This window comes from Miscanthus floridulus, chromosome 6 (genome assembly GCF_019320115.1).
Source record: "Miscanthus floridulus cultivar M001 chromosome 6, ASM1932011v1, whole genome shotgun sequence".
Lineage (NCBI taxonomy): Eukaryota > Viridiplantae > Streptophyta > Magnoliopsida > Poales > Poaceae > Miscanthus > Miscanthus floridulus.
In genome coordinates this window covers 37,173,234-37,193,498 of record NC_089585.1, presented here as the reverse complement: position 1 = coordinate 37,193,498, position 20,265 = coordinate 37,173,234, and the positions used below count along the sequence as shown (strand labels likewise).

The 20,265-nt window shown below is 41.4% G+C and overlaps 1 protein-coding gene across 1 annotated transcript; it reads left to right on the top strand.

The window, feature by feature from the left end:
• The first annotated feature begins 11,647 nt into the window (after window positions 1-11,647).
• Window positions 11,648-16,817, top strand: LOC136455937 (pyruvate kinase, cytosolic isozyme-like). Its single transcript, XM_066455663.1, has 3 exons — window positions 11,648-12,078; window positions 15,211-15,669; window positions 15,752-16,817. The coding sequence occupies exons 1-3, from the start codon at window positions 11,821-11,823 to the stop codon at window positions 16,562-16,564; spliced, it is 1,530 nt and encodes a 509-aa protein (XP_066311760.1). The 5' UTR covers window positions 11,648-11,820; the 3' UTR covers window positions 16,565-16,817.
• Window positions 16,818-20,265: the final 3,448 nt, after the last annotated feature.

Genomic DNA, 20,265 nt, shown 5'->3' with positions numbered 1-20,265 from the left:
CATCGAAACAAAGAGTCTTGCCCTCGCCGAAGCAACCGACCTCTCCATCAAGATGGTGAGTGTGGTCACCGATGCCAAGATGGTGCCCATCGATGACTTGGAGATCCTAGCGCTAGGGCCTCCACGTGCCTCCACCAAGTTAAAGGAAACGAAGGAGGTCAGCCTTGGCCTCGATGACCCCACCAAGACCATCAAGATTGGGCTCATGTTGACCCCAAATAGGAAAGCATGCTCATCTCCTTCCTATGTGCCAACACCGACGTGTTTGCTTAGAAACCTGCAGACATGCTGGGGGTACCATGGGAGAAGATCGAGCACTCCTTGAATATCTCACCGACCGCCAAACCGATCAAGCAGAAACTCCGATGATTTGCGCCAGACAAGAAGGAGGCTATTAGGGTAGAAATAAAATAGCTCCTAGCTGCTGAATTTATTAAAGAAGTGTGTCATCTTGAGTGGTTAGCAAATCCAGTTCTTGTTCAAAAAAAGAATAAAGAATGGAGAATGTGCGTTGATCACACTAATCTCAACAAACACTACCCTAAAAACCCCTTTGGTCTTCCTCGGATAGATGAGGTTGTAGACTCCACCATCGGCTATGAAGTCCTCTCCTTCCTTGACTATTACTCCATCTATTACTAGATATCTCTCAAAGAGGACGACCAGATCAAAATGTCGTTCATCACGCCTTTTAGTGTGTATTGCTACACCACCATGTCCTTCACACTCAAAAACACTGGGGCGACGTACCAAAGGGCCATCCAGATGTGCCTTGACCAATAGATAGGCCACAACGTCGAAGCTTACATCGACGATGTGGTCGTCAAGTCCAAAACCGCTAACAATCTCATCGTTGACCTTGAAGAAACGTTCACCAACTTGAAAAGATACAGATGGAAGTTGAACCCTTCAAAGTCATCTTTGGAGTTCCATCTGGCATACTCCTAGGCTACATCATCAGTGCCCACGGTATCGAACCCAATCTGGACAAGGTCTCCACCATCAACAATATGAAATGGCCAACCTACGTAAAATATATATATAAGCTTATAGGGTGCATGGCTGCTCTCAGTCGCTTCATATCACACCTTGGTGAAAAGGGACTACCGTTCTTCAAACTACTCAAGGCCTCCGAGCGCTTCACCTAGTCGGAGGAGGCTCATATAGCCTTCGAGCAGCTCAAGTTGTTCCTAACGAAGCCTTCGATCATGATGGCGCCTCACCCAGATGAAACCCTATTGATCTACATCACCGCCACCTCTCACATCGTTAGCACAGCTATCGTCGTTGAGCGTGAGGAAGCCGAGCATGCCTATAAGGTGCAACATCTGGTCTACTTCATCAGTGAGGTTCTTAATGAGTCAAAAACTCGTTACCCTCAGGTCTAGAAGCTGTTACACGCCATCTTGGTCACGTCACGCAAGCTCCGCAATTACTTCGAGTACTACAAGATCACTGTGGTCACCAAGTTCCCTCTAGGAGAACTTCTACACTATGTTGTAGGAGTACTTCTATAGTGCATATCTCAACAACGGTATTGCCTTCAGATCTCAACGAGTCTGCTCCTTAGAGTCTCTAGTTGTAGCTACAAACGAGTAGATCCATCCTCAACTCACTTATCTACTAGGCTTGTCAGATCTCCTTGGATGAACTGGTCGGTATGTTCCATCTTGGGTCCATGAGTTCTACTCCTCCTTGTGGATTGACCCAAGACACAGGTTTATTCATTTTGCTTTCTGAGGGCATGACTATAGGCTCTAGAGCTCAAGGGTTAGAGAGATACTGAGGATTCTAGAGTCACCTATTCATCTTCATGAGGCATGCTATGGTGAAAGGTCCAAATGGCTAGAGGGGGGTGAATAGCCTAATAAAATTTCTACAACAACACTTAACAAAATGGTTAGACAATTATGAGGCGAAGCGAGTGTTGTGCTAGCCTACTTAAAATGCAAGCCACCTACTATAATTCTAGTTTAGATAGTGTCTATTCACACAGTAGCAAAGACACTACCCTATGTTAGTGTGCTCTCAAAGACTAACTAAAGAGCTACACCAACCAAGCAAACAAGCTCTCACAACTAGTTACACTAAAGAGCTTGATAACTAGTTTGCGGTAATGCAAGGAGAGTGATCAAGAAGGTTATACTGTCGTATAGAGGAAGGAGCCAATCAATCACAAGAGAGAATTACAATGGAGACCAATCACCTCGGAATCAAATGATGAACACAATGATTTTTACCGAGGTTCACTTGCTTGTCGGCAAGCTACTCCTCGTTGTGGCGATTCACTCACTTGGAGGTTCATGCGCTAATTGGCTTCACACGCCAAACCCTCAATAGGGTGCCGCACAACCAACACAAGATGAGGATCACACAAGCCACGAGCAATCCACTAGAGTACCTTTTGGCGCCAAAGAACCCCTCACAATCACCATGATTGGAGCCAAAGACAATCACCACCTCCGCTCAACGATCCTCGCTGCTCCAAGCCATCTAGGTGGCGGCAACCACCAAGAGTAACAAGCAAAATCCACAGCGAAACACGAACACCAAGTGCCTCTAGATGCAATCACTCAAGCAATGCACTTGGATTCTCTCCCAATCTCACTATGATGATGAATCAATGATGGAGATGAGTGGGAGGACTTTGGCTAGGCTCACAAGGTTGTTATGTCAATAAAAATGGCCAAAGATATGAGCCACAGCCGGCCTTGGGGCTTAAATAGAAGCCCCCATGAAATAGAGCCATTGTACCCCTTCACTGGGCACACTGCGCTCTGACCGGACCCTGGACTCAGCATCCGGTCCACGGATGGATGCCATGCATCTCCAGCTACAAACATTGTTTGTCATATTTCAACGGCTACTAAGTTGACCGAACGCTCCGGCAAAAATGACCGGACGCTGGAGCCTCAGCGTCCGGTCGAGTACAGTAAGGGTCAAAAACCGGTTTTCCTCGACCGGATGCGTCTGGTCCACCTCGACCGGACATAGCACAGCGTCCAGTGGTAAACCCTAGCAACTGTACCGCCAGTCAACGCGACTAGACACAGGCAGTCAGCGTCCGGCGCTTTTGGATCCAGTGTCCGGTCACTTGACCGACGCTGGCATCTCCTCTGTTTTCACTTCTAACTTCTTCACCCTTGCTCCAATGTGCCAACCACCAAGTGTATCACCTTGTGCACATGTGTTAGCATATTTTCACAAATATTTTCAAGGGTGTTAGCACTCCACTAGATCCTAAATGCATATGCAATGAGTTAGAGCATCTAGTGGCACTTTGATAACCGCATTCCGATACGAGTTTCACCCCTCTTAATAGTACAGCTATCAAACCTAAATGTGATCACACTCTCTAAGTGTCTTGACCACCAAAACAAAATAGCTCCTACAAGTTATACCTTTGCCTTGAGCTTTTTGTTTTTCTCTTTCTTCATTTCAAGTTTAAGCCCTTGATCATCACCATGCCATTGTCACGTTATGATCTTCATTAGCTTCTCCACTTGAAGTGTGCTACCTATCTCATGATCACTTGATAAACTAGGTTAGCACTTAGGGTTTCATCAATACACCAAAACCAAACTAGAGCTTTCATATGGATGGACAGAGCCTCTGAGATGCCCTCATGGTAGACTTATGCCACCTACAGATCTTGTCAGATCGTGCTTCATAGAGTCATTTGGCAAGGGGTCAAGCAGGACACCACGTGACCTTACACCTATAGCTTGGCTCCTTGATGCTATTATGAGAAGGACTCTGCTTCTAAGGATGGGCTACCACGAGGGACTAACTCGAATTTAGCTGTGGCTAGTGCATTACCTGGTGTCTCATATTGTCTTTGATATTTGGGATGTGATGCTTTTACAGATGGAGGACACACTAGCAAAAGTCTTCAGAGGTCATCGTCAGCTGCCTTATGCTCATTAGATCACTTTCTTACTCCGAAAGGCAGTTCCACACAAGTCTCCAGAGACAATGGCAGAGTGGATAGGTGCTACTACTGAGTTTCCATAGTATGACATGAGCCAGATGCTACATCATAGTCGTGCGAGGACACCTCGCCAGCCGAGTCATCGCCTAGAGATACCAGAGATAGCAGCTCAGCAGGATGAGATCATCAGGGGCATCATAGAGACAGAGGAGGAGGAGCTTGATGCATAGTAGGAAGATGAGGTCGAGAGCGACCCGAGTGATAGCTCAAACGATGACTATTAGCCAATTCCACAGATGGCACCTCATCCACCCGATAGAGAGTGGCTCTAGCTCAGCTCCACCACAGCCATCGCAGACCGACTCAACGCTCCTAGCTGTAATGAGCGGATGAGGTAGGACCAGGCACGCCAGGCATAGGAGACCGTAGCTGCACTTGCTCAGGTTCAGGCACGACAGGATGAGTTTTAGCGGCAGCAGCAGGCCATGCAGCAGCAGTAGCTTATGATTTAGTAGCAGTTACTCGGTTTCATGCAGCATGTATTTACTTCTATTGGGGTTGATCCTCAGTGGTCTACATTTCAGATAGGCCAGCCTATCACCACCACTCCAGTGACTCTAGCCGTATAGCCCAGTGGGTTTCCGAGTCAGAGACAGCCAGCTCCTTAGTTTGCCTCACCTACAGAGCAGGTGTCTTAGTGGTTTGCTTCACCAGGGATAGCTCAGGGTTCACACTTTACTCCTATTATTACAGGCTTCACTCCAACTCAAACTTCTTCGACGTTAGTGATGGACACCCCAGTCTCTAGGAGTCTCGGCGCTACCTTCAGTGAGCTTACAGGGCAGCCTACACCTCTAGTGTTTTGAGTCTCTATCCCTACCATGGTTGCTCTAGTAACCAGGACTACCGAGATGATTCCGTCATCTATTGCATCATCCGAGCCACCTCAGATAGTCACTACTACACTTGAGGCTTCTACGACAACGACAACGGTAGATGTGGCTCCCCTTCCTACAGTGATACCTATAGAGTTATAGGCCACGCCAGTTACTGACTAGACCTAGACTGCTTCACCTTCACTTCTAGCTATAGAGGGTCAGACCCTCAGAGTTTAGGGTCAGAGGATGATGCAACTCAGTTCTAGGTCTCTCATTGCACCTCAGTGCCCGACTTGACTACTCTTGTCACGCCGTCCGACCTTTAGGTTTTGGTGCTTGACACCAAAGAGGGAGAGAGACCGAGTATGTTAGATTTAGAGGGAGCGTGTGAGATGGACTCAACGTGTGAGATGGACTCGATTCTTTTGGTCTTTCGTGTGTGATACTTCGTGCATTCACGTTTACTTTCATGCATTGTATTATATACATGTGATGGTGAGACTTATGTGGCATGTGTGCTCTCTACATTGTTTTATATATGTCATGTCACTTGGTTATGCTCATTGGCTTTGCTTCCGTGTTTTACTCTGATTCAAATGAGCTTTACTTCATGTACTCATACTTAATTAATATCTTTTGAGTACATCATGTTGGCTTGGGTCATATAAGCATGCCTAATCCTTTTGTTCTTGTTGTCAAAAGCTTATATGAACCAACCAAGTTGAAAACCTCACTCATCTCTTTTACATACTCAAGGTTGTGTTGTCATCAATCACTAAAAAGGGAGAGGTTGAAAGCATCTAGGCCTCTAGTTGGGTTTTGGTGATTAATGACAACACGAGATTACTATAACTAATATGTGTTTTGCAGAGGCAATTTGAGTTAGGTCATGGTAATAGAAATTGATTGGACAATCATGGTTGTCATGCCCCTGTCGATGGAAATCATTTCAGTTTTCAAAGGATGGACGACAAGGTTTAGGACGGACTAGTTCTAAGTGTCGTTTGGTGTTGGAGAGACACTTAGAGTAGTTTAGGACTTTATTTTTCCTTTGGCCATACTATTAAGGGGGTATGGACTAGTAGCTTAACCTAGGTGAGTCTAATGGATTAGGTGTGGTGCACACTTGTCAAACTGAGCACTAGATAGCTTAGGAATAGCCCTAAGATCGATAGAAGTCAACTTCATTCACAAAGAATTTCAAATTGGAAGTAAATGGAGAGTCAAATTCAATTATTGCAAAAATTTAGAATCAGCCCAATTCAACCCTCTCTTGAGCATCTTGATCCTTTCGCTTACAAAAAAGTTATTAGTTTATTGGACCATGCAATCGAGCTAAAATGGTCTAAAGTTTAGCTCTTAATTTTAAAGTTTTAACTAACTAAACTTTAGATCATGAGATCTAAATAGGGCCTAAGTGACTTGGATGTACCAACCATGGTCCAAACGACCCCATGCTTGCACCTAGGGATGGATCTAGATGTCTAAATATCCAAAAGATCCGATATATGTATTCGTTTTAGCGTCAATATAGATATTTGTATTCATATGTGATTTAATATGAATGTTAAATGGACGTATTAGAATTCGTTTTATATGGTTATTCTCCATCTGATTCCACATCTGTATTAAAAATATAAAATATCTGACATTATATGTATCTGTGAAGAACAAAGTGCCATCCAAAACTTATATTTATGACTAAATATTTTAATATAATTTATTTAAACTATTTAAAAGTTATCTCTATGACTAATTAGGCCAAAAATAAATGTTAAGTTTAATATATAATAATTTTGAACTTATATTATTGATAATTTAAACTATTAAAAAACTTATATTTATGATAATTTTAAGTTTATGTTTAATGATATATAAAATTTAAGTTTGATTAAATTTAATAGACTAATCATAAATAAATATTTAAATTTATCTATAGATAACTATTTATGCGTATTGAAATTCTTATGTACACTTTATTGATTTTTTATATTTTATTATAGAAATATCTATTAATATATATATATATGTATATCTAAATGTGAATTCTACTTCCCATTTTTATATTCGTATCTGATAGTATCCGTATCAATATCAGATTTTTATGTACACTTTATTGATTTTTTATATCTACACTATCTTTAAAATCAAGTAAATATCTAAATGTGAATTCTACTTCCCATTTTTATATTCGTATCTGATAGTATCCGTATCAATATCAGATTTTGAATTAAAATATGGTAAATAGTGTTATCTGAATTTAATTTCATACAAATTTGATAAGAATCCATCTCTTCTTGCACCGCCTAAAAAAAGTGTATGTGCTTGCACCTACAATTTGAGGCTCCGTAATGTAGGAATTTTTAGTGAACCTACCGAAGTACGAAGACACTGAAAGTCTCGCGCCCCGTTTGTTGGTCTGAAACTTATCTGAAAGTGGTTGAAAAATAATGTTCTGGCTGAAATATTACGAGAGAAAAACACTGTTCCGACTTAAAAAAAAAACCGAACAAACCTAAACTTCGTACCAGTCGAACTAGGCCTTTGATTTGAGGCTACACAATGTAGGATTTTTTAGCGAGCGTACTGAAGTACGGAAACACTGAGAGTCTGAGGCTCCGTTTGGATCCTCTCGATTTGATTTGAGGCTCGGACTTTTTAGTGAGCATACTAAAGTACCAAGATACGTCTGAGGCTCCGTTTGGATCTTTTGGATTTTGAGAATCCAGATATATAAGATTGTATAATCCTAGATTCTCATTCATATGGTCTACTTCCTCCGTCCAGAAATATAACATTTGAAATTTGTCCTCAAATATAGTACATTCAAGGAACAAGAAGATGATGTTTACTTAAATAAAATACGTGATTATTTTGTGTAAGGAAAGAAATTCATGTACATGTCATATTTTGTATAAGGAGACTAAGATTTCACTCTTTAATCATGCGAAAAATAATTAGATTTTAATACATTAGGAAGGTAAGTGAAGGGTACATGCGTCTATTACACTCTTTCTTATTTTGTCTGAAAAATAACCAGAATACACTATATTTGAGTACGGTGGAGTAGATTTTATACAGATTTTAACTCACATATTTTTAGAATCTCGAAATCCAATAAGCTGTTGAGATTCTTTTTATTTGGATTCTCAGAATCCGTTAGGTCCAAACGCCACCTGAGACAGTCGGACTTCTGGAACAAAGTGTGGTCGCCACTTGCCAGCCGTTCTCCATGGAAACACGGGTCTGGTCAAGTCAAATACAGCGGCCGCCGGCGGAGATTCAGAGGCACCTTTTGCTTTTGGACGTCTTTCTGACGAACCCCGATGGAGGGAGAGGGAGGAGAATGCTGTGGGTGCACCCGACAGGCGACAGCATCGTCGTAACGTGAGAAGTGAGAACGGAGAGACAAAAGGACGCCGTGGAACGGCAGGAAGACTGCTAGACTAGCTACTAGTACTCCGCTTGGCCGGATCAATGGATCATGGGGTTGAATCTTTCTGCACCTTATTTGAAAACAAAATTCTTTCTTCTAGAACAAAAAAGGAAGCATGGTTTCTCTTTCAATTTCAAAAACTGTCAGGTCGCCTTCACTTGGTTGAAATCAGATACGATCAAGCATAAAATATACCGGCCGTAGCTGAGAAACATGAATCAAACACCTAACTTGAGTGTATGATGAGGAATTTATAAATAGAGAAATCAATCAATGATAACCTCTTCGGCTCTTCCATCGACCGCTTGATCATATATAATATTCATATGGACCTTGCCAAAGTCTACCGCATGAACTCTTTTTCATTCTAGATTGTAAGTCATTTTGACTTTACTAGAGTTGTAGTTTTTATTATGTATATATAAATATATATATATATATATATATATATATATATATATATATATATATATATATATATATATATATATATATATATATATATATATATATACTATATATCAGAAATATTCATATGAAACGGTGAGGCGAGGAGGTGAGGGAGGAGAGGAAGAAATCATTTTTCAATAGTCTACGTTTTGCTCTGACAGTCATATGCCCTGGTTTAAAATTTAAGTTTCCAATGTATCTCTCCATCCAGAAAAGAATATAATTATAGAAAGCACGCCGGTCAAACTCGTTCAAGTTTAACTAAGTTTATAAAAAAAATATTAGCATTTATGTCTCTAAATAAATTTATTATAAAAATATATTATATAATTAATCTAATGATACTTATTTTCTTTCATGAGTGTTAGTGTTTTTTTTATATAATTGTAGTTAAAGTTTGAAACGTTTAACTTCTAAAATCTGAGAATTGCATTCTTGCGTGATGATCTAAAGAACGGTTCGGATGGTGCCCGTAGCAAGACGATGGTCGTCCCCAAGTGCATGCCATGCGTCTTCCCAAAAGCGACCTGAGCAAAACTGCATAAGCTGACAACGTACTACTTTGCAGTTTATATATAGCGAACGACCACGGTTCGTCCGATTGCGTTGCTAAGGGGTGTTTGGTTTCCTGTACTAAATTTTAGTTCATGTCACATTAGACGTTTGGATGTTATTTAGGAGAATTAAATATGAGTTAATTATAAAATTAATTACACAGATGGAGACTAATTTCTGAGACGAATTTATTAAGCCTAATTAGTCCGTCATTAGCACATATTTACTGTAGCACAACATTATCAAATCATGGACTAATTAGGCTTAAAAAAATCGTCTCGCAAATTAGCCACAATCTATGTAATTAATTATTTTTTTCGTCTATATTTAATACTTCGTGCATGTGTCCAAACATTCGATGGGACAGGGACTAAAATTTTCCGGTAGTAACCAAACACCCCCTAAGACACGCGTCCAAGATGCAGCGCCGACGGTAGCTAGCGCAAACCCCCCCCCCCCCCCCCCATGGGCAGCTACCATCCGTTTCAGAAAATCCACTCTATACTGCTCCCTCCGTTTCTTAATATAAGCCATATAAATTTCTAAAGAAAATTCCAATATATAGGTACGTATCAGCTCTCAGCCGATTAGTTTGGAAACCTTCCCACCGTACATAGCACATGCCCCAACCAATCCCTTAGATTTAGGAAGCAATCTGATTGGGAGAGAGAAGATGGCCTGATTTTCTTTTTTTTCCTCGGTCTCACATCCTTCCCCAAGCCGTGCGTTAATATTGGTGCTAAAAACTATATGACTTATATTAAGGAACGAAGGGAATATAAAGTATATTAAAAGTCATATACTTAAAGCTAAAATGACTTACTATTTAGAACAGAGTGAACATTTATTATTGATATAGCCACCGACGTTGGTACATGAGAAATAGTGGTTGAGGACAAGATCATAAGACTGGCAACATTGCTAGAAAATTTCTCTCTCTTCCACCTCGTACAGATGCCAAGATTCTAAATATAGCCACAGCGTGGGCACCGGTGCTTGGGTTGACTGTGGACCCCGCCAAAAAAAATCGCATCCTTCTCCATTCTAGCGGACGGCGTGCTCCTCTCACCTTCCTCGTAGTTCGGGATTGAATTTTTTATGTTTCAGACACCGTGGAACGAATATACCCCGATGCTAAGATTTTTTGAAACTAGGCACTGGCCACAGCGTTAAGCATCGGTGCTTGAACGCTCTCTCTCCTTTCTTGGCACCGGCAAAAGCCCACATTGTGGCCAGTCTAAGAGGATGTTCGTTTCTTTGTCCAGGCTTGCCTCATCAAAGCTAAGCAAGAAGACAAAGAGGAATAGCTGTTTGGATCTAAATTCTAAAACAAGCTTACACCAGACATGTGCAGGGAAGGTTTTATCTTATTTCAGCGGGAGATGTAAATCAGCTTGCACATGTTAGCAAGACCAACCTTGCTCAGGGAGCTACGGCTAGCGAACTGGACAAATATACCAAACATATCCGGAATCTAGATTCTCATTACCTCGAGTTAGTTGATTCGTGGGATTTGAGATATACTCCTTTCGTCCCAAAATAACTCTTTGTCTCGCATTTCGAGAAGACAACCATCCAAACATATACAAAAAGATACTAATATTTATAATACCGAATAAATATCATTAGATTAGTTATATCATATCATATGTTTTTGTAATAACATATTTAGAGATATATTTTTTATACTATTTTATGTATATATCTAGTATCTAGCTAAAGTTGAGATCAGCTGACTCATCAAAATACGAGGGGGTGATTTATTTTGAGCGAGAGAGTATCATCTTGTTTAAAGATAAAAAATAGAAAATAGAAAAAGATAGCTGTTTGGTTAAGAGGCTAGCTTGTTTTGGGACCTGAGCATTTGAGCTAAGGCCACGTTTAGTTCGGCGGAACCGGCGCCGCAAAATGCACTGTACATATACTGTACCTACAGTGTTGTTTTGTTTTTGTTTGGTGATAATTGTCCAATCGTTGACTAATTAGGCTCAAAACGTTCGTCTCGTAAAATACAACCAAACTATGTAATTAGTTTTTTATTTCGTCAACATTTAGTACTCCATACATGTACTGCAAGTTTGATGTGACGGGAAATTTTCTTTTTTATAGTGTCAAAGTTAGAAATTTGATGTAACTAAACAGGGCCTAACAAAACAAAAAAGATACCTTGTTACCCTAATTTAGTTAGGGCCAACCAGCAAGAGTCGTACGGCAATCCTTTGCCTCAGAACCAAACATGCCGTCAGACTTCGAACTGTGCACTGCCCCCATGGTTTTGACCGCAGTAGGTTTTGGTTGACCGTCCCTAGCAGACACGCGGCCAGGCGGGCCCACTCGTCCCCTCAGTGCCTCTCGCTTTCCATCCCTCCCTCCATTCTGTACAAATCTCCGCCGCAGACGAAGAATCTCCTTCCAGCAGTCTCCTCGACCGACGCCCCCATTCTTGGAGAGCAAGAACAACGCGCAGTCCAAAAGCGAGACAAAGGGGGGAAGGGGGCGAGGCAGCAGCCAAACGAATCCCACGCGTTCCAGCACCTGCCTCTCCTCTCCTTGCTCGCGCAGATCTAGCGATGGCGGCGGGCGGCGACACGGCGGCGTGGGGGGAGGAGCCCGTGGCGCGGCGCCGGCCCAAGACCAAGATCGTCTGCACGCTCGGCCCGGCGTCGCGGTCCGTCGAGATGATCTCGCGCCTGCTGCGCGCCGGCATGTGCGTCGCGCGCTTCAACTTCTCCCACGGCTCCCACGAGTACCACCAGGAGACGCTCGACAACCTGCGCGCCGCCATGGAGCTCACCGGGATCCTCTGCGCCGTTATGCTCGACACCAAGGTCCGGTCCTTCCCTTCTCTTACCTTCCTTCTCAATCCTCGCGGGGCCTCGTGCTACCCTTCGCGATCTGTGATTATACGGTGTTGCTTCCTTAACTTGCTATGCCGCCTGCTCCACTTACGTTTTTTTAGGGGGTTTCCATTTTGGTTCCTGTGACCGTTTTAGATCACAATTTCGTTTCCCCTGGTCAACTTTTAGGGATCTGATGACGCTAGATGCGATCTCTACTTCCTTATGTCGGCGCCGACGTTCTTTTGGACGTTTCTGCCTACTGTTGCTTGTTCTTGATTCCTGGGGCGGAAATCCCCGACCATTCCTGTTGCCCGAACCCGAAAAGCAACTGGCTGCTTGTGCCTGCTAGTACTTGCTTTAGCACTAGCACTACAGGTTAATTTGGTTGTCAGCTGCCAACTGTGGACGACCAATTGGCAATTAGTACTTCAAAGTTCAATCTCTGAAGATCTAGGCATTAATGTCCAGCAACCAGCATGTGGCTTGGCTCGCATGCGAATTTCGCAATTGGATGGAAAACTCGTACTTTGGCTTCTTGTTGTCCATTTCCATTCACCATTGGCTGTGGGCCTCATCCACGGCCACTTGTCCTTTATGTGTTTCATCAGTCTTAACTGATTTTTGTTCTGTTCTGCTCAGTTTTTGGTTTGGGTTGCTAAAGTCTGGTACTGTTACAGTAACTGTCTGAAAGTGATAATGAAAAATGAACAATCACAATATTGTTTCGAGATTTTTTGATCTTTTATTAATTCAGATGATGGAAGAAAACGTAAATGTGATTAATTGATAAATGAAATGGTGTTAGGAAAGGGGGAAATTCAGAATTATTCAATACTTGGTCTTCTTTTTCTGCTTTTTCTTTGTTTTTTTCCTGATATTCTTCTGTAATTTGTGAATTTTTTTAGTTATCTAAAGAGATAATTTAGTTGTGGTTCAACTGTGCTCTATAAATTTTTCTATGCTAATTTAATTTTCTGACCATTCACAATGATATGAAATAAGCATCATATGAAACAAAACCATACTGATTCACAGAAAATGATTTAAGTCAATCTGTAGGTCTCAGTTTGCCATTACTTGATTTGAAATCTGGTACCATGGCCGAGGCCCTTGACTATATCATTCAGTAATGGGCAATTTCTCGAAAAGACAATACGCAATGAACTTTTACTGTTTCTATATAAAAACAAACTTGTTCACTCAGTGATTCTTGTATAATTGCTCGCCATATCTCAGATGGAAACATGCTTGTAAAATCAATTTAGGCTTTGTGATATAGAATCTTTTATAATGATAGCGAGTTAGTCACATGTTTGGTTGGGTAGTTTGCATAAGCTAGTCCAGCTATCATGAAGCACAAAAGGATAGTTTAGCTGGTGAGAAACTCAAACTGAACTTCCACCAAATCTTGTGATCGAGACGTCTGTGGGTGATTAAAATAGACATCCTGTTTCTATCTTCAATTGTGGTTTGTTAAGTTCTCTTGAGCTTGATGAAGGCATGTTGGTATCTTCGTTAATTTTCTTTTACACCCTATACTGTCCCTATGCTTTCAACCTTGTAGCATCCATGAATCAACCAAAACATCTCAATCCACCATCCATACTTGCTCCCCTATTCTACCCAATGATCACAACCATCAAGCCACACTGGATCTATGTGAGCATCAATCATGGTCAGCAGGGCAGACAAACATATTAGTAATCACAATCAGTACGTAACCTGGCCTAGTCTTGTCAGGTATTATCTAGCTCCCTTTGTGTTTAGGTTACCTTGAGGGAAAATTTTCTGTTTGTTTGTCATCTTGAGGGAAGACGACCTCAGCTAGTTGCCTGATTCCTACATGAAACCCGGAACAGATCGAACCTGCAAAACCTTGAGGTCTTATTTCGTATTTGTTATTCAGGCACGGAAAATGGTAATAAATACAGCATATCAGTTGAAATTCATACTGTAAATATCCCTTGGACCAATGTAAATAGCTGTCAACTAGTGAGACCCTTTGCTTGGTATCCTTACTTACACTTGTCATATTCTTTGCATTATTATTATCTTAGAACATCTTAGTATTGGCATACTGTTTGTCTATTCAGCCCTGAACTCAAACCATGCATCTGCAGCACCCAATTTATATCAATTTCAATCAGGCATAATATTAGCCCAGTAATTTAGATGGGAAGAAATTTGTGTACTGACAGCATCTGAACTGAGTGCACATTACCTCCTATGACCAGCCAAGCAATCCCAACTTGCATTCCCTCATTCTGCTCCAACCAAATGGCCCTATTTGCTAGCCTGTAGCTTTGAACCCAAAATGCACGTCTTTACACTTTACAAACCTGACATAGTACAACTTATAAAAGATTAAGCAGCATTTTTTGACTTTGCCTTAAATGTTATGTAATTACCCTCTACTGCTACTCCATGGATTTGTTTTACTCATCTTACTGACTGTGCGTTCAAACTCCATGGATTTGTGAAGTAAAGACTATGATCAAACTTCAGCCATGAACAGTACCACAAATACGTGTAGTGAGGGGGCTGTTTGGTTGGGACCTGCCAGGCAGCGATCATGACCCCAGGCCGATGAAATTGTCCGTCTGGGAGCGCCGCCTGTGCCAGGCAGGTTTCCTAGGAATCCCAAGCAACAGCCGCTAGAAGTAGTCATGCCAAAATGTTTGCTTGTGTTCGATATGATATGCCTCCCTATCAAATCCAAATTACATAGATATGTCCTGATACATAAAAAGCGTCAGGATGTGCCATCCTTGTATTTGGAAGCTGAAAATTGCAGTATGCATGTCTGGGTGGTTTGAAATATAGTTTGTGGTCTTCCTTTCTTTCTTAGTTGGAATAGACATCTTGAACTCAACTTCCTGCAAATAATCTGCACATTCTATTATGATATATTCAATAGTAATTTTCCATGTATGCACATCTTAGTGTAAGCAGTTTGATGATATGAAATGGAAACATGACGGCCATTTTTATATTTCATTAGCTGTATGACTTATGGATTATCCCCTGTGTGTAGAAACAGTACTGGAAACCTTTGCATAATTGTGCTATGCAAATGTATACTGGCCTCATATTCATTGCATGTCCTGATATATATTGCAGGGTCCAGAGATTCGAACTGGATTTTTGAAAGATGGGAAGCCTATTCAGTTGAAAAAAGGTCAAGAAATCACAATTTCCACAGACTACAGCATTAAGGGTGATGAGAAAATGATATCGATGAGCTACAAGAAGCTTGTGGATCTGAAGCCAGGCAGTGTGATATTGTGTGCTGATGGTACCATCACTCTTACTGTGCTTCACAGCGATAAAGAACAAGGCTTGGTTCGCTGCCGTTGTGAGAACACTTGGATGCTTGGTGAGAGGAAGAATGTTAATCTTCCAGGAGTTATTGTTGATCTCCCCACACTCACAGACAAGGACAAGGAGGACATCCTTAAGTGGGGTGTTCCAAACAAGATTGACATGATTGCCTTGTCATTTGTTCGGAAGGGTTCGGATCTTGTGGAGGTTAGGAAGGTACTTGGTGAGCATGCCAAGTCCATAATGCTGATGTCAAAGGTATGGTTATGGCATTCTCTTTTGGGTTTCAAGCTAGTAGATTTCCGAATTCAAGGTTATAATAATTGATTTGAATATGCAGGTTGAGAATCAAGAGGGAGTAGCTAACTTTGATGATATCCTGGCAAACTCTGATGCTTTTATGGTGGCAAGAGGTGATTTAGGGATGGAAATTCCTATAGAGAAGATTTTCTTTGCACAGAAGGTGATGATTTTCAAGTGCAATATTCAAGGCAAGCCTGTTGTGACTGCAACCCAGATGTTGGAATCTATGATCAAGTCTCCTCGCCCTACTCGGGCAGAAGCAACCGATGTTGCAAACGCAGTTCTTGATGGCACGGACTGTGTCATGCTCAGTGGTGAGACTGCTGCTGGGGCTTATCCAGAGCTGGCGGTGCAGACTATGTCCAAGATCTGCCTACAAGCAGAGTCTTGCGTAGACCATGCTGCTGTTTTCAAATCAATCATGGCTTCAGCTCCAATTCCAATGAGCCCATTGGAGAGCCTTGCATCATCAGCTGTTCGAACAGCAAACTCTGCCAAGGCAGTACTTATCTTGGTCCTGACCAGGGGAGGAACAACTGCTAGGCTTGTGGCCAAGTATAGGCCATCCTTGCCGATTCTGTCCGTTGTGGTTCCTGAGCTGAAGACAGACTCGTTCGACTGGACCTGCAGTGACGAGGGGCCGGCAAGGCACAGCCTCATTGTGAGAGGTGTCATCCCAATGCTGAGTGCCGGCACTGCCAAGGCCTTTGACAGCGAAGCCACTGAAGAAGCTCTTGGTTTTGCCATTGAAAATGCGAAGGCGATGGGGCTATGCAACACCGGTGAGTCCGTTGTGGCCCTGCACCGCATCGGGACTGCATCCGTCATCAAGCTCCTGACTGTGAACTAGGGTCTAGCCGAAGCGGGAGGCACACCATTTTGCTTGGTGGAATTTTTTGTGAGGCTGCTTACGCATATCAGCGGATCTGCAGCTTTTTTGTTGCCAAAGATAGACTTTGGGTTCTGGTACACCTTGGTGTTACAAGGTTATGGGAATTTGTCATTTAGATGTTAGCGATTTAAACAGTTATCAACTGCTGTAGCTAATTAATTTGCAGTTGTGTTACAACTGCTATCGTACTGAAAGCTTTATGGTTGTTTCATTCACATGCTTGCTGGTTGATTTTATTTCGTTTGGCAAAAATATTCTTGTTTGAGTTAGAACAATGATCAAGTATTACGATTAGTTCATTACAGGGTCAAGCGAAATCAATTTATTACCTACTAGTGTATTTGGACTTTTTGGAGTAGAAGAATGTTATTGAACCAACTGTATGTAGTATGTAGCAGAACCGTCTAATTTATAAGAGCACAAGTACAATAGCAGTTCGTAAGAGGTCGCACTGTCATATATGATATGAGTCTATATAAACCCGGTAGTCCGTCGAGTATCACGAAGGGTCTCGATTAACCATCAATATACAACCAAGATCGTACATGATTCAACATACATGTCATACGTTACATAAAGTTCACAATTACAATTCTATACATCAGAGTACGATTAAAAATTATTATAAACCAAGTTCAGGTAAAATAGTAGCGGAAGCAAATAGAATTTGAAACCAATACATCGTATTATCTGCATCAATGGGAAATAAACCCTGAGTACAAGAAGGTACTCAGCTAGACTTACCCGTCATAAACAAAAAATAAAGTGACTCCAAGGATCATGCAAGGCTTTATAAGTGAAGCTAACTTGACAATATTTTGTATAAAAAGCCACTAATTCAACTATACCTTTTATAATTCAGTCATCAAGTTAATTATAGCTAATCATCTCTAGTTAGCAACTAACCTGTGCCAAACATGTGGTATATCATTTAGTAGCATAGCAATAGTAACCATATCCGGTGTAATAATTCCATGTTCATCATTACCATCATTCCATAATTCAGTTACTACGATGTTGGAGCTAGCCAAGTTTCTTACTATCTGGGAGAGACAGCGATTCAAATCGATTTCAACTAGCTAGAAATTTATTCCTAACACAACTTAGGCGGACCAGATCAACGGTCACCTTAGGTCACCTTTCGTACAACTCAGGGCCACATTTCGTGGGTTCGATCAGCACCGCACAATTAGGGACGACCAGCTGCCAGGACGTTCAGGCTCGGCCTGCCCTTGGGCTCACGTCTGGCTCCCCGCACATCCTTACTATCATCCAGAGTGCGCACTCTTACAGAATGGGGTCCGACCTGAGTTGAGCTACTCGGCTTCACGGTCAGAACGAGTTATCCGGCCAGCTAAGTGAGAGGCATGGGTTTAATCTCAACAGAAGTTCCAACAACGGTACAATCCTTAATTGGCACAAACGGAATCACATGAGCCAACCTACTATAGACTCCATCCGACCTCTAGTTATATTACCCCATGGTTCTTTTTCACGATAGCAAATATAGCCAACCGTGCTCCGATATCCACCTATATCCCGCAGGTGACAGGAAATCACCCGACTTCTACCGGTCTAAGCATGGCTAAGCATATATTCGATCCTAGACCTACACAGGGTTAAAGGTATATTTATCTGGACGAGGTAGTTCTTATGCATCAACTGTTTCCAATTCAACTCTTATAACCTAATGTATCAAACATAAAGGACTCAAGAGATATTTTGTAAAACATGGGAGGCTTAAAATGCTCCGGGGCTTGTCTTTGAGAAAAGAAGTTGGTCGATGATCCAGGCACTCGGGTAAGTCTTCAAGAGTTTTCTCCTCTCCTTCTAGAGCTACGGCCTCAGGTGCCTCCTGATGTTCCTCTTCTTCATTGAATTCCAAAAAAGTGATCATCTCGGATGATCCTATATGCATGAGCACGGAATAAGATATCATGGATGCATATATAATGACAAGTAGCATAGAATGAAATGCATCCTCCTAAGTGTTCTCAACAACATTGCCTTAAGGTGATAACAAGTTACATTTTCTTTTAGCAAGTAGGTGCATATCTCTTCTCTAGTAACTAAACAAACACTTATGTAGATCATTATCTAGACTACAAGGAAGCAGCCAATTGTTTTGACTATAACGGGAGTTATACACATCTAATTCATATAGTTGTGGACTTTCTAGAAAGCTTATGAAATTTAGCTACCACTTTGTTTTAATCATCTCAAAGTGATTCAATAGTTATCTAGGTCCAACAATTCAATCTTTTAGATCTGTCCAAAAAGCAAGCATTTCTAACAGCAGACTTCTAACAGCCATAATTCTTAAACCATATGGCCTATGACTATGAAAATTTAACATAAGGTATATAAGTAAGTTATCTACAACTTTGTTATTAACCATCTTTACAGAAAAGACCATTATCATCATAAAATTATCACCGCAACAGAAACTACACATGTAGTCATCTAGTTAAATTATAAAATAATAATTAACTAGTTGCCTATAAAAAAATACTTCTAAGCCTCACTAATAGTATCAACAGATTATATGCATCACACACACCACAGAAAACATCATGGTTAAGCCTAACTAATTTATTTATATTCATTTATTAATTTCCTCAAATAATAAGGTGATTTACAGAGTAAATATTTCTAGTGCTCAATAAAATTTGAGAAAATTATAGTAGACTACAAATGACCCTAATAGTCTACTGTATTATTTTTGTGCCATTTGGATAAGTATAACCACCTCTACAAAAATGACAAGCTACATATGCTTAGTTTAGCAAAAAATAGTTTAGCCTAGTGAAAAGTGTCAAGCAACAGATTTCATATTTTTTTACTTTCATTCTAGCATAAGAATACTATATAAAAATTTGCATGATCATATGTTATGTATTTTTACCCTATTTATTTTCACTAGAAACTAGCATTTAATTAAGATTAAATAGGAAGACCATATTTCAAGTATGCTTACTGTAGGTTTAATATTTTTTCTAGCTAGAGCATGTGAACACAAGACCATAAAAATTAGAATCATAATTTTATCACCTTCCTGGCTAAAGTTATGCAATTTACAAGATAGAAACTATTTTAAAAGCACTTATCTTGCTTAATTTAATTCTCCTAGAAAAATACTCTAAACAGTAGATTTCATACTCTAAACACTTCAAGATGAATCCAACAAAATTTGATTCACCCCATTTGGATACTCCTAGCTCAAGATATAATTTTTGCAACTTTGCTACAAAATCTGTGAAAACAAATAAAGAAAATCAAATTCACTCAGGGACTGCTGCTAGGTACACCCAGTCCATACACCCCGCTATGACTGATGCGTGGGCTCCGGAAGTCAACCGACCCCACACGTCAGTGAGACCGAAGAAGGGTGGCGCTTTGACCGGCGAGAACTCGCCGACGGCGAGGTCACCGGCGACGAGGTCTCGCCGACGGCGAGGTCACCGGCGACGAGGTCACCACCGCTGTGTTCCCCATTCCCACGCACATCTACGGGAGCCCTTGGTTGGCCCAGAGGCTCGCCGGAGCTAGCTCTATGGCGACGCGCAGTGGCACTCCGGTCGTTTTCGGCCACGGCAAGCTCAAATGGGCGCGGCTACACCTCTAGAGGGATCTAGTGGAGACCTAGGGTTTGGATTGGA